At 39.2% G+C, this 16,295-nt stretch overlaps 1 protein-coding gene across 5 annotated transcripts in view; it reads right to left on the bottom strand.

Moving 5' to 3' along the window:
- The window catches only part of Qki (QKI, KH domain containing RNA binding), a 109,277-nt gene extending 93,540 nt beyond the window's left edge, over positions 1-15,737 (bottom strand). For 3 of the 5 annotated variants that reach the window (XM_052169935.1, XM_052169937.1, XM_052169936.1), the window contains exon 1: positions 15,181-15,737. In XM_052169935.1, coding sequence (XP_052025895.1) covers positions 15,181-15,322 — 142 coding nt within the window. In that variant the 5' untranslated portion in view covers positions 15,323-15,737. The remainder of the gene's footprint in view (positions 1-15,180) is intronic. The other 2 variants (XR_007975282.1, XM_052169933.1) reach the window with 1 other exon arrangement.
- Positions 15,738-16,295: the final 558 nt, after the last annotated feature.

The raw sequence follows: 16,295 nt of genomic DNA, 5'->3' as shown, positions 1-16,295 counted from the left end.
TTTTCTCCAGACCATTGTATCTCACTCATTTCTATATCCGTAGCACCCAGTAAGATGTTAAGGGGAAAGATCGTTATAAATAAATAAAAATATAATAAAACATATAAAGTAATAAAATAAAAAAGTAAATAATATAAACTATAACAAAAGTCAACTTACCTTTTTGATAACTCTAAGCCATAACATTAAACTAGTATTAACCAGCATTTTTAGATAAAATGTATTTTTCAAAATCTAGATTGTATTACAGATAGAAGTGAAACATTTTTTAAACATTCACATTAGTTACATATAAACACCCATGTAGACATGCATACTTTACTTTGATAACAAAGTATTTCTCTTGGTTAACAGTTAAGAATTCTTGTTTGTACAGTCAGGATACAAATATTGCTAATGGGGACAACCAAAGAGACTCTCAATTTGAGACATGGTGAAACACATCTGAGATCAAAGCCCTAGAGAGGAGGTTCCAGGAAGAAGTTCAAGACCAGCCTGGGCTACTGTAGAACATATTCAAACACCCAAGAGGAGGAGGAGGAACCACCCCCACCCCACCCCACCCCAGGACACATGGAGGACCCTCTTCTTTATTACCAGCACTCTCAGCACTGCCTTGTTCTTTCTACCCTTCAGGGTCCAAGCCATCTTTACAAACCACAAAGTAACTTACAATTCAATATTCAAAGTTGATTGAGACACACCTTTAGCTACCATATAACAAAATAGCTTGTTGCTATTACATATCCTATGGCATTTGGCTAACTCATACCTGAAAATCAAATTTTATATAGATGAAAATGAAGTGAAAAATAAAATAGCACCACACCCTTCCTTACCACAACATAAAATACAATTTTCCTATAACCTAAAACCTAACCTAGGATTTTCAAATTCATATATTATTTTATCTTCTCTAATTATTTTCCTATCCAACACACTTCACTTTCTGTTTACTCGTCCAACCCAGTACTGGAAATTGAACCTAGGACCTTGACTGTGCAAGGCAAGTGGTCTACCAACAAAGACAGTACTCGACCACCCAAACAGCCCCTCAGCCCCTCACATAGCCTTTCTAGGATGGAGAAAAGCTTCATCTTAGCCCAAAAAGTACACACAGTACAGAGCAGCAACACGAATGGTTGCAAATAGTAGACAGCTGGCACCTGCAAACAATGACTTGTCTTTGGCTTAACGGTGGTTTAATGATAGTGAGTCTGTGCACTGTATACTTAATTTTGTTCTTATTTGGAAGAAACGTTAAAAAAAAATAAAGACTTGGGAAATATGTCAAGTAACAAAATAAAATTTAAAATAATTGAGACTTCACATCTGAAGATAGCACAAATTAATAGTTATAACAAAATTCTGATTAGCGATCAGGCTTAAAGGTACTTTTACTTGCTAACAATATAACTTAATTATTTTCTACAAAAGAAGTAACTTAGCTACCATTCCTGAAACCAGCACTGTCTAGACCATGGTACTCAACCTCTGGCTGCAACTCCTTGGGGTGCTGAAGGACAAATATCAGATACCCTACATGTCATTTATGATTCCAAACTAGTAAAATTTCAGTTATGAAGTAGCAATTAAAGTCTTATGACTGGGGTCACCAAAACATAAGAAAATGTATTTAAAAAAAAAAAAAAGAGTCACAGCATTTAAAAAAATTGAGAGCTGGTTTAGTCCATAAAGTTTCTTCATGTTTTCATCAATGAAGTATGTATCCGCACACACAGTCAATCTGTGACTGAGTTTCAAGATTCTTTCCAATTCCAAAACTTCGGAATTGTAGTATTTCTGTGGAAAAGGCTAACACTTCTTTGCTTGCAGAGCAGAAGATTAAACCGAAAGCTAGGTCACTCATTATTCTACCAGGTCCTTTAATAGTCTTCACAGTGACTTTGGGGTCAGCTAAGAAACTCTTGTCTCTCGCTCTCCCAATGTAAGATATTCCAGTACCCAAAAGATACAAAAACAAAGAAAAGGAGAAAACCTGAAAGGGAGAAACAGCAGTATCAAGTAAACCTGTCACATTAAGGAATTGCATTGTAACTGAATGCTCATACAACTAAAGAAAACCTAGGCTAAAAGCAGAAACAAGGTGGTAGATCAAAGTTGGAAACAACTAAAAGCCCTGAAAGGAAAAGTTTTAAATAGCTCTCTTGTCTCCTGGTCAGAGCTTAAACTTCAGGTATTTAAAATATAATTCAAAATGTCCTTATATAAAGGACACTGTTCCTGGGTCTAGTGCATATTCCTATACCATTTAAATTGTGTCTTTTGAGAACAGGTCTGAGTTCATCTCTTCTTCAGAATCACTGGTGAACATACCAATCTAAAGTAGTCTTTCTAATACCAGTCTTTAGTCTGTGTTACCTTAACTAAGCAATAATTATGGAATAATTCTGAAGTTCTGGTATATCCCTGAAAATATCCCACACATACTTTTAGTAAAGTTTCAGTATAAGTCATTAAAAATTAGCATGTGAAATAGGGTACTCTGCAATTCAAAACACTACACCATAATAATCACTTTCTAGTAAATACACCAAAAATATTCACTTTACATTAAATACATTGCAAACCTAGGAGTTTGGAATTCATTGAACCAGTTGTCATAAAAGCTTTCTGGGACTTACTGACTCTAGAAATCATTTACAACACACACAGGTATCCTAAAAGCAAAGTATAAAGCCGAAAACCAAAACCATCACCACCACAATAATAGTAGTAGTAATAGTAATAATAATTATAATTTCAGTAACTAATACACTTCAACAACATCAAATGACAACAAAAAAAATTGAAGCTAGAAGACACGAAAAAAAATGTTTAACTCATGGGTGCATCCATGCATGCTTTGTGTGTGTGTTCATATGTGTATTTAAAGAAACACAAAGGTCTAGTATTTCAGTGGGTATTCAATTCTGTTATATCCATTAATAATAAAGCATGGAAGGAAATTCACCAAAACTCAGTGCCTATTAATTATATGTGGCTTTCACTTTTTAACTGATACATTTAAAACTTTTCCTAAGGAGTATTTGTTAGTAAAAAAAAATGTCTAATTCTTTCCAATAACTTATTGGTAAGAGAAAAGAATTCAAGCTTCTCAAAAATTTACATACTAAGAAACAATGTTCAAAATATGTACCCCAGACTCATCATTCTATATCTTTGCTGTCACTGTTTTGAGACAGTTTCTCTACTTAGTCTTGGCAGTCCTGGAACTCACCATGTAAACGGAGGGGTGGGGAGTTGTTCTTGAATTCAGAGAGATCCTCCTGCCTCTGCCTACCTTCTGAGTGCTGGGATTAATGCATGTGCCACAATAAAAACTAAGCTTTCTCACCTACTCTCCTGCTCTCTTCCGAAGAGAAGTACAGTCCTGATCCTAAATGAAAATTTCTACATTCAATTCTCTCTGTAAGCATTATAGAAAAACAACAAGTATAATGCAAGTTGGTTTGTTTGTACTAAAGTTCATATGACAGTTTCTTCCTTCCTGGATCTCCATAAAAAAAAAAAACAAACAAAAGACATCTCCTTTCATTATACTAGGAGTTTAATTTCAAGTGACTGAGAAATAGTAGTAGTAGTATTTTTTTTCCAGTAGTATTTGGCAACTGGAAAAAAAACTAACTCAATAACCTAGAAAATTCTGACAACTATTAAAAAGGCACACATTTCCCAAACAGTAATGAACAGCATTTTTTTTCAACAACTGTTAAGGCACATTTTTAAAACTAATTATATAACATTTAAAAAAAAAAAACTAACAAATCCTGTAATGCCATAAACTCTAGCAATAAAGTGAGATAAGATTATGGTTTAACTGCTGATAACTTTTTATTGCTGTAATAAACTATAATCCTCAAAAGAACTTTCTCCTAACATAATAGTAAGCTATGACCCATTATTTTTTTCTGATATTACTAAGCAGTAATCACTGATCCAAGATTCAGAGCAGTATGGATTACAAGCAAATGCATGCTTAGTATGTAACATATAGTATCCCACCCCAAATAACTTTTCAATACTAATATAAAAACAGAAAACATTACAGGGGGAAAATGTAATCTATTTTACATTAGATAGTCAATCTCTAGTCTCTTGAAGACCAAATCTTTAAAGACACAACTTAGGCACACTTACCACCATAAGGACAATTAACTACCACTCAGCCTATTTGTGAGCAACCCCTTCCCTACAATATAAAGGATACAATGTTCTTTTCTGACTAAGTCCCTTTCCAACATTTCAGTCACTAAATGCTCTTGTGTGTACTGACATCCCCATCTGCTGGAACATAAGTTCCTTACTGTTAAAGATTCTTAACGACAAAAGGGTTGCAGTAAAGATTTCCCAAGTACAGAAAATACAGCTCAAAGCTTCATTTCTACCAAAGAGATTTGTCTATGTCATATAACTTTTAAAGTGTAAATAACTTTCACTGACACTAAAAACTCTTTTTCAGATACTTTCTATTCTGTTTCTTTCCTTCAGGATCTAAATAAAGCATTAGTCAAAAGATTTAGAAAACATTCTCCTTTTAAAATTCAATGCAGATCATACCTCCATCACACACACAAGGTACACATACAGACACATACACTTCTCATTTTAAAAGATATTTGTTCTCCTAATCTCTGCTGTGTTTAGGGTAAAGGCTACTTTAAAAGGTACAATAAAAGAGCTTTATACAGTAAATGTTAACATCAGAAAGAATATAGTAAGATTTATTACTAAAAAAAGAAAAACACTACGTATAAAAGCAAAACAAACTAGAAATGAGAATCACTACACATAAATTTGTAAAATGAGTAAGACAACTTAAATATTTAGTGATTTGCAGATTATTTTGATTTTGAGAATATCTCCTTTATATTATAGAAAGAATCAAATAAGTAATTATATCATCATCAAGAATGATATTTGGACTCGGTGGCTAAACCAAAAATGCAGACACAAACTGATTAACTTTAAAATGAATAGTACCTACCTACACCCACAGAAAATATATTAAAAAATGATCTCACACCAACAATAATACTATTTGCACCTAAATATAGTCTGTAACACCATTCAGAATGGAAAAAAAAACTTTTAGTGAAAAGGCTAGTTTTACCTATGGAGCAGCTAACATACAGAGTAGTTGAGGAATATACTGTCCCAAAAAGCAAGAAACATTCCATTAGACAAAGGAGCCAATCTGATTATCCCACAACTTATCTATGAAATCCATGTACTTAATAATGATGAGTTTTTGTAAAAGGTCACCATCTGAGCAGCTAACAACTCCATGGCTAAGTAATAAGAAATCTTCATAGCTTTCCCAATAGGATTTTATTTCAAATAGTAATACCTACCCTGTTGTTCAAAGTTCAACTATACAGACTACCAAGATACTGGTTCAAAGAATATTAGAATGAAAAGAGCATCATGGTGGATGCTCTCATGAAATGAATTCAGGCAGATTAGGGCTGTTAACAGTAGCATAAAGGGTTCATATGCGATCCTAGGGCTGAGTTAGGTTCTGATCAAAACAGAAACAAAACCTTAATTTTACAGAAGGGAACCACACAGACTCTTGCCTCTGCACTCTAATCCACATAACAATATGAGTCTCATTAACAGTGAAACTGACTACTGTCTCTACTGACATGATACAACTTAAAGAACACAACACCACCTCTGAGATATTCCAAACATGCTATACCTTTAAATGCTATAGCATTTATTTTAAATACATTTTATACATTTTAAATGTATAGCATTTAAATACTTTTAAATGTAACTCCTAAACCTAGTGAGGTGGCAGCACTCATGTAATTCCTATATTTGGAAGCAGGAGGATCATCACAAAGTTGAGGCCACTCAACACTACACACAAAGTTCAAAGGTAGTCTGATATACAAAGTCAAGACCGGGTCTTAAACATACAAAACAATACAAAATTATAAATAAGTATAACCGGGTCTTAAACATACAAAACAATACAAAATTATACATAAGTATATAAATATAATTTCCAACACACTAAGGATACAAAGAATAAGGAACAATTTCCCAACAAGAAAGTTTAAGTTGAGGCATGTTTTAAAGAATGATGCTTCCAAATTTTAAAAGATTTAAAATTATAATAAGGTTCAACTATTTGATTTGGACATTGCAGGAATAAAGAACATTCCAGATGCAACTACAGAAATCTGAGTAGTGACTCTTTCCTTAATATGGTGTCACTAACAGAAAATATTAATTTTGAAAGATACAAACTCAAAAAATGGAATATAAATGTATCTGTACTGTATTTTAACCAATACTGAAAATACAGTTAATCAGAAGAAACACATATCAGCTATATTAATACTCAGAAAATCTTCACTGTTTGCTAACACAGATTTAACACATGACATCATTTTGAAAAACATCTCACCAAACCAAGCTAATTACAATCTAAGAGTCAACAAAAGCAAGTTTCTTCATTCTTTTCAACTTTCATTTAAAAAACTAAAAAGTGCAATTTTTGTCAGGCAGTGGTGGCACAATGTGTGCCTTTAATCCCAGCACTCAAGAGAAAAACACAGACAGATCTCTTAAGTTTCAGGACAGACAGCGCTACACTGAAAAACCCTGTCTCTCCACTCCCCTCCCCCATGAAAACAACAATAAAGTTCAACTCTCTCTTAAGCAACCAAAATTGGGTTGAAAACTACACACACACACACACAAACACACATACAAACATGTATGCATGTGCACGCACAGACACACTCACACTCACTTTTCATTCGCAGTAACGCATTGGTCTAAACAGAAAACTATCTTAAGTTTGCAGAAGAGGGCTTATTTACTATGAAGCTCTGGGTTCCCCAGCCTTGTGGAGAAAGGAATCGCAATTCAGTCAACCATATAGAAATGCTTAACTTTTCACCCTGTTTCTACATATGCCTATATGCTATGTGTTTTTATTAGCTTATTATGCACAAGAAGGTCACCATGACACACCCAAAAAGTCCAAAACATCAGCAAAGCCCTAAGAACCTCTGGAATAAAATTCAATTATGAAGTCCAGTATTTAGAAGCACCACAGCCCAGTCCTGATCCTGCCTACTCTCTCATCTTCACTTGCTGTTCACACTGCTACTCTCCAACAAACACTTGCCATTCCAACTAACCAACTAATCAATATATATGTTCTAAGATGCCATCACCTGTCCCCATCCTTTTGTTTGTTTTCTTTAAGGTCTTGTTAGATAGACAGCCCTGACTGGCCTAGAACTTGCTATTACATCAGGCTGACTTTACTCAGGCATGTCCTACTGTGCAGTTACAGTGGTATTCATCTGAGGACCTTTCTGACACTGCCATCCTTTCTTCCTCCTATAGCATGCCTTCCCATTCACTTCATTCCAGACTGCAAAGACCAGGTTACACTACTCAAGAAGGTCTACTTGATACTTTAGCTCTGTGACCTGTAAGCTACCAGTTAAGGACTCTCAAGAACATAAAGCTAATGGATAAAGCACCTTCCTCTGCCTTTCAGGTTTCTCTACCAGATTACTCCTACCAGAAGAAACTTAAAAATACTGATAGAAAAAAGACTTCTCATATGAGCACTCTTTTATATCTTGCATCCTTAGAATATATTATGGATTTCGCTTGGAAAGGGAGGTAATTCCATTTATAAGAATAAAACAAATGATACACCATTTGCCTAACATGTATGAGGCTCTAGGTTCAATTCTTAGCATACAACTGTAAGTAATAAAATTACTTTGCACACCTAACAAAGAACTGAAACCTCAGGGTTTCTTTTAATAAAATTATAGTCACTTATCCTCCATAAACTGGTACAGAGAATAGGATATAGTAACCAAATGCAGCACACCTACTCCCCAGCTCACAATCATCTATCTGTCTTTGGAGCAGAGATTTTCAACCTGTGGGTCATGGCCCCACTGGAGATGGGAAGACCCTTCCACAAGGGTCAGGAATCTAATATCCCACATAGCAGATATTTACATTACCATTCATAACAGTACAAAATTAAAGTTATGAGGTAGCAACAAAATACTTTTATGGTTGGAGGTCACCACAACGTGAGAGACTGTATTAAAGGGTCACAGCAGCTGCTTTATATAGAGTATCATTCTCCAGTTACCTCCCTGACTTAAAAACAACAACAAAAACAGAGCTATTGCCCCATGCAGAGCTAAAAGTGCAGCAAACTTATGTTCCTGGCTTGAATCACTTAACAGTATTAAGCCTCTATATTAAATCTTCTAATAAGAAATACTGCTTCCTCTGAGTGGCTACTAAAAATAACAGTAATAAAATTAGCAACAGTGGTAAATGAACACTGAATTCATTTGTATAACAATATTTTAAGAACTAGGGTTCTATCCTTTGGTTACAGAAAAGTCCAAGTAAATTTAAATTCTCCAAACAAACCTTTGGTTTCTCAGTTTTAAAATAACTGTCATAAATAAATAAATAAATAAATAGTCTTATTTTTAGCTATTTTAGGAAGAATATATAGTCTAGCTCCAAGAAACTGACCAGCATTTGTCCAACATAGCACAGAATTGGCAAAATTACTTCCATTTTCTATCTGTTCACAACTGGAAGCTCTAACAGTTTTTTCAGTGTGTGGAAATATGTTGTAATACTCTTCTTCTCAGTCCACTTACATGATAAAACAGGTCAGCATACAGAATGAAGAGCCTGCACCATCTCGGCAACAAACCAGACTTGTGATAAGGCCAAGTCCCCACCCTCTCCAGACTATGTCTACATTTTTCTGATCTCAGGTCCTAGTAGTTCTGAATATGATCACTTGATTTGCACTAAATTTCCCTCTACTAAGACAAATCCAAGAAATGCCTTTCTTGGAGTTATTTCTATATTCTCTTCCACACTATCTATAAGGCAATTGTGAAACTGGGAAAAGAGTATGACATTAGAGTTTATGAGACATTTCAGTTTTTTTAAATTACATGTTTTATGTGTGTTAGGGCACTTGGCCTGCACATGATATACTGAATACTGTGTAAATGTATGTGCTTAGTGCTCAAAGAAGAGGATGTCAGATGCCCCTAGACTGGGGTCACAGAAGGTTGTGAGCCATCATCTGGGTGCTGGGAACTGAATCCAGGTCCTCTGGAAGAGTAGCCAGTTTTCCACTGCTGAGCCATTTTTCCAGCCCCCAAAGTTCTGTATTATTTTTCATAAGTATGCTCTTAAGAGTGTAACAGATACATGTTTGCTTGATGTTGTCCTATGTATTTCAAATTATAAAACTAGCTCCTAATAACTTGCTACTGACAAAGTTGATTGTGCCCCTGATTCTGTAATGATTTGGTTTTGTACTAAATCCAGAAAAAGGCTTAAAAACCTAAAACCTTTTCAATTCCTGGGCCCCACAGATTAGTCCCTACCCCCACACCCTGCCTCCTGCCTTCCAAGTTCACCAGCTCCATTAGGCTGGCTGGCACTCTCTTGGTGTCTCCTTTTACAGGCCCGCGCACTCTCAAGGCACACCTCCTCCCTGTATCACGCCCACAACAAAGGACCACTGTGGAATTATCTGCCTTTTCATGTTTTCTCTGGCACTATACTCCCTTTGAACAAGATCTAAAACAACCTGAATTTGACATATTCTGCTCATAAAAATGACAGTAACGATACAAGGCCTATATATTGATTTTAAGAGCAGATGGCTAAAAAAATATGTACAAAATGCCAAAACTTGCCAAAACTTGCAAAAACTAATACAAGCACTGACATGTTTCTGTGTATGAATGGAGATTTGGACAAAAGGAATGCCAGAAACAACCCTACATAAGCAAATGAATTTTATATTTCTAATTCCTACCCATATCTATGTAAAATTGATTAAACACCTGCAGAACAAGTACTACCAATAGTAATATTACAAGGGAAGGGGGGATTTTTAAAGGAAAGAAAATGCATTTACCTTTGTTTTCCAAGTGTCCAAAACTTTTACTGATTATTACAAAGCTGCTTAATGTGTTTAAAGTATTAGCATTTAATTCTACCTCTGTGTTATGATCAAAAGCATTTTAAGAAATACTAGAAATCAAGTTGTTATGATTTTAAATTTAAACATGAAAGTGTCTGTTACAAGTTCTGAATTGTACATATGGAGTGAATCACTTCTAACAAGGCACACAGAAACAAATCAAAGTTCCAATTGTGATAACTACATAACATAGCACCAAGCAGAAAATGGTTTGTATTTAAAAACTTTTTTCCTAATAAAGCCACACTAAGATGACAAAATATGCTAATTTTAGTGCTTATGCTTATTTTGTTTTTATATTAAATGAAAAAGGATGCTGAAAGAAATCATTCCTTGGGCATCAAATAAGCAACCTGAGTCCTCCAAAATTAAAAAAATAATTTTGAAAAAGGTATATACAATTCCTAAAAGAGATCATTGCAAAGGGGGGAAATCTTGCATTTAAAATCCCTACTGTATTGCCTTAATGTCAACTAAAGAATGGAGAAAAAAGGAAATCATCAACCAGTCAGCCATGTAAAGAAAGCAGCACATGGTTCTAATCATGACCTCCTAACATGAATCCATTTCATCCACCTCACCCTTAAAATAGATTCCTAGCTATCCCCACAACAGTTGACATACTAGGAGCAGAAAGTAGCTCAGTGCGCTATCTTCTGAGTTATCAACAAACAAAACCCAATAATGTCACAGCACATTCCATTTTAGACAGAAAGGGATAATTTTTGCATCAAACAACCTGAATTTCTCAAATTAATCAAAGTGCAGGTCCTATGTTTATAAAAAGCTGTCCATATAGTCAAATGGTTTAATTCTTAGTATCAAAAACAAAAGCAAAAACTACACATGTAAATACAGCAGCTGAAAAAGGTGCTTCTTAACCCCGCTTTATCCAGGTCTCAGCAACACAGGGTTATACTTGTCAGAGTTTGTCACAGGGCTGTTTCCCTTTTGGATACTAAAAATGACTTGATCTGATAAGAAACTAGTGAGACTCCAGCTCCAGGACAGAGATGGGGCCATGATTAACAGAGATATACAATGTTCACACCACCTAAAAGGCCAAATGCTGATCCGGACAGCTCTGAAGGTCCCAGATCACACCCACTCTCATACAAATCACAATTTTTATTTTAACATTCTCATACTCATCTCAGAAAAGGCAATGATACACCAGGAAATGTGACTCCCAAAGACCTATTTCTACTATAAACTTAACTGTGCTGTTGTTTAACAGTACAACCTGAACTGTAAAACACAAGGAAGCTCACCACCTTCACCTCTAGAGCAGTGCGGTGTAAATGCAGAATAAACATGCAAACGAGCACTTCCATGAGATCCACACAGAGCAGTGCTACCTCCTGAGGAGCATAATGGAGAGAACTGGTGAAAAATAGCAGCTTATTACAACTCTGAGTGGATTACAAAAGCAATGTCTTAGCTCCTAAACAGATTAACTATCGCACCTTACGAAAAATATTCTTGACACAAACAATAATTACTGTCAATAATGATTTGCTTTTTAGACAAAAGAAAATCTAAAAATTTGACAAACTATATAAACTAAGTCCTCTCAGTATCTATGGCCATGCAACGTTTTAAGCCATAGTGTTTATGGGCAAACAAGTTTTCTCAAAAAGAAAAAATTAAAATTCAAGAAAAGCAGAGGTATGACACACGCCAACACTGAACATTCTCAAAGATAAACAAATAGCAAAGCCAATTTTAATTAAAAATCGTCAGTTTTAAGAGAGCAGGAAATTTTATGAAAAAGGGTTATCTAAAACTAAAACCATTTTTAAATCATTCATGCAGACTCTAACGTTATTTGTTTACTTTTCCTAAATTATACTCTAGTTCTTCTGACAGCTTCCATAAAAAGATTCAGACTGCCCTTTTCCACCAAACCACACCCTTCTCATTTCCATAGAAGCAACCTCTCTCATAATCCTGCCTAAAGAATTAAAACTAGAAATTTGGTGTTTCTGTGTCCCATTCTTACTTTTCTCTACTTGTTATTTGTCTGTGTTATTTACTGCTGCACATTTTCATATTAAATTGCAAAAAGTTTATTTTTAAAAATGCTTTATTTACACTCAACTACGACAACAGTTTCATTTTCATTACAAAGTCTTTAAGATAATTTGTGTGTAACTTTATCTCAAGGATAAAGTTAAAATCATAAGAGAAAGCAGTTTAAGACCCGCATTTTATTTGTAATCTTCCGCTCACCTCTAATTAAACGATCCTTTAAGTCTTAGAAGTATTAACTCAAGTTATAGCTTTTATTTAGGAACTGACCTGGCCTAAAATATACTGTTAGCTTTAAACCCTCTCCTGCTAAAGACGCTAGGAAAGGAAGATTGGCACAGCTCACCAAGCACAATGAACAAGCAGGCGACACAAGGACTGAGCTCCCAGACTTAAGGACTATAGGCGACTTTCTTTAAGTCAGCAAGAATCACTATACGATTTCACTAGCATTCAAGTTTTAACAAGTAGAAAAACCAAACCAACATATTTAATTCCCAAATTTCTTAACAAACCAAATGAAAATTCTCAAACAGGAACTATATTAAAAGTTCACTGCTGGAAAAGAACTTTAAATAAAATTGCTAAATAATTCCATTCAAAGTTTCTAATTATCAGAGAGTAGAGTATTTTACTATCACTGAACAGTTTAATCCCTAAGGTAAAACTTAGTTTTATCAGAATTTAAAACTAATTTTCTGCCAAGCATTACAGACAAAGGAAAATGTAATCCCTAACCACAAACAGAAGTCATGATTAATTTGTTTTGGACAATGAGAGGCCATAAGGGGTAAAGGACAAGTTGACAATTTTCACAATTAAGTCATCTACCAAGAAAATTACAATGATGGACTTAAGAAACCAGTATTTTCAAGTCAAATTAAATTTACAATAAGACTAACAAGTACAGTCAAAAGCTTATAACACACTAAGAACTAGCCCCTTCTCTGCAAGTTTCTCTGGTCTGATGAAAACCATCACAATCCCCAGTCAACCTCCTGTCTCCTGTAACATCCAAGTTATCTGTACACTGGCCTGATGCTGGACTCCCAAGTACACATGGATTAAGGTGAAGATGGAGAAAACATGACAAGGAGACAGCGAACATTACTTTGAATACTGTAATCCTACACTAGCTGTCTTCTACACCTGAAACCCAAAAGGTTACTATCTCTAACCAAGAGAAACCAGCCTGTGCAGAAGTGACATAATTGAAATCCCTCTAGATGAAAGACTTATGCTAACCTCAATCTAAGGCACTTATTTCTTATCAAGCTGAAAAAGAACACTTGAGTAGCCTTTACAGCTAATCGAAGAAACTCTTACTAGTTTTCTTTATTATACAAACTTTTTATAAGCTCCAAGTCACTTGAGTATATGAAGCATTTTAAGGATGGGTTTTAGTTCATTTTATATGCTGTCTAGTTTGTCGTATAAGAAATTACCCCTTGGCTGAACTTTTAAAAACTACAATTTTTCTTCATAAATTTGATACTAATAGCATAAAAACCAACACCAAGGAAGAAATAACAAAGTATTAGGTGTTTCCTCCCTAATCACATTTGTGGATTACAAATGAAGTCATCTAAAAATTTAAATTTTGACTGCACCTAATATAGGTCAGATTATTAAGCATAGTATCCATTATGTTCCAAACATTTCCAAGGTTAAAAAAAAATAATAACTGGCGCCCCTTAGCGCTCACTTTTGGAAATACTCAATTTAGAGCTCCAGCTTTTTTTTTTTTTTTTTTTTTTTTTTGGACATTCCAGAAAGTTTTCTGCCTCCACAATTTTTCAAATGCCAACACAAATAGGAAAGGCAAAAACCCTTAAAGGGGCAGCTCAAGTTTTCTCCAGGGCAATTTAATACTAACAAATATGCTAACCCAACAGTAAAAAAAATGTGTCTTTCGATGTGTTGCTGTTTTATGTTCATGCGTAATAGCTGAATATTTTGTTTTAAATAGTGTCTAAGGCTTCCCACCCAACAAAAGCTCTAAGGATGATTCTTTAACCATCTTTTAGCTCGGAGTCTTTTGTTCTTCCCTGACATGCCAGCTCCCTAAGCACATGATATCCCTAGCAATCTCTAAAATTTTTCGAACTTCTTCTAAAGATCCTAAAATCCATGTTCATCTGTACAGCAGCTTTCTGCTTCCTTCAAACAGTCCACTCAGAGACTTCTAAAGAGAAGACAGAAACTACTCGCTCCTCGATTTTCAAACCAGACTTGTTGGTCCTATTCCTCCCCCCACCCCCACCCCACCGAACCCCGCCCCGGGTGTCCACAGAAACCCACAGCTACTGGAAACTAACACTCCAGGTCGCTGTTAGAAGAAGTTCCTAAAGGAATTCCAGAGCTGACCAGCATTAATCTTCCAGTCAGTCTTCGCTCCCCACAGCGCTCCCAACTCGGCTTCTGCAAACTTCTGCTCTATTTTATCCCCTTCCTTTCAAACTTCCAGCTCCCCGCCCTGCAAACGCAGGCGGCTACGCCGGGAGCGAACCCTCCGCCCCAGTTCTTCCGAACTCGGATTCCGTTCAGGTCTGTCATCGCGGTATTTCGTACTCCTCCCCCACCACCACCACCACCACCACCACCACCACCACCGACTAAAGAAAAAAAAAGTGAAGTTAAAACTCCCAAACAGTTCTCGCTTCCCCAAACAAAAGGACAAAAAGTGCTCTGCTCGGTCATTTCGTTCTCGCCTTCGGCCACATAAGCACTACTTTTCGGCACCCTACGTAATTCTCCAACATCTCAGGGTCCACTCGGGTACTGCGGGCCACACAACTCTACCGAAACGAGCCGGCTAAGCCGGGGCCCCGCGGGCGAGGCGAGGCGGAGCTCGGGGAATCGCGTGGCCCGGCCGGGCCGACCGAGGTGGCCGGGATGGCGGGGAGCCTAGCCGCCGCGCCGTCGGGAGCCGGCCGCAGCCCCGCAGCCCCGCGCGCTCCCGGGTCCGCCCTCGGGCCTGGCCCGGCCCCGGCCCCGGCCCCACCGCGAGCCGCCCGCGCCGCCTTTGTGCGCCCGCCCGCCTGACCTTCCCGCCGCCCCGCCATCCCGGGCCGCCGCGCTGGGGCCGGGCGCCTCACCTTCGTCCAGCAGCCGCTCGAGGTGGTTGAAGATCCCGCAGAAGTTGGGCAGGCTGCTCATGAGCTTCTTGTCGTTCATCAGCTGCATCAAGTAATCTGGGGTGGGCTTCGGCTTCTCCTTCGTTTCCATTTCCCCGACCATATTCCAGGCTCCGCAGCTCACTCCGCCCGCCGCCGCCGCCACCGGAGGAGAGGAGGGAGGGGCGGGGGCGAGCTCCGGCCGCCGGCCGCTCGGGACGCGGCGTCCCGCTCCGCGCCGGCTCCCGCTCCGGCTCCCGCGCCGAGCCCCGGGGCGGCCGGCTCCGCGCGCCCGCCCGCCCCCCACAGGCACTTTCGCCCGGCCCGACGCGCCGCGGCCGCCGATCCTCGGCCGCCCGGCGCGGCTCCCCTCGCGAGGCCGGCGGCGGAGGCGGGTCTCGGGCCGAGCGCGGCGCGGGGCCGCTGCGCCGCGAGGAGCCGGGGGGCCGCTCGTCGGCCGGTCGCGCCGCCTGCGCCGGAGCTCGCGGGTCTGCGGTGCTGTCCGCCGCGGCGCTCCGCGTTGCCGCCGCCGCCGCCGCGCTCCGACTGCGCTCCTCCTCTTCCTCCGCGGCTCTCCTCCTCCTCACTCACTTGGCGGCGGAGTTCGCCTCAGTTCAGGAGGCGCAGCCGGCGGCGGCGGGGGGAGGGGCGCGGGCAGGGCCGGGGGCGGGCGGCGGGCGGGGCCGCGCAGGGCGGCCGTTACGGGGCTGGGCGCGCTCCCGCCCCCCGCCGCCGCCCCTGGCCGCTCGGGCGGGACGGCCGGCGCAGGGCCCAGCGGCGGTGAGGACGCGCGCCGGCGGCTGCCTGTGCGGGGCCGGGGGTCGCGGCTGAGGGGGACGCGGGAGGTGGCGCTGGCTCGTCGGCGCGCTGTTGCCGAGGCGGCGGGCGCGGTCGGGCGCGGCGGCTGAGAGGAATCCCGGCGGGACTCTTCGCGACGCGCTGCGCTCGCCGCCGCCCGGGCCTCGCGTCCGCGCGCGTTACTATAGTTTGGGTTTTTTTTTTTTTTTAAAACCTCTTCGTCCACCTTTCTCGCTACCCCTCAAAAAAAAAAAATTTTTTTTTTTTAACGTCCTGTTGCTTCACTGGGGACTCTCGGG

Source organism: Apodemus sylvaticus, chromosome 23 (genome assembly GCF_947179515.1).
Source record: "Apodemus sylvaticus chromosome 23, mApoSyl1.1, whole genome shotgun sequence".
Classification (NCBI taxonomy): Eukaryota; Metazoa; Chordata; class Mammalia; order Rodentia; family Muridae; genus Apodemus; species Apodemus sylvaticus.
The sequence above is the reverse complement of the archived record's forward strand: the minus strand, read 5'-3'. Positions and strand labels throughout refer to the sequence as shown.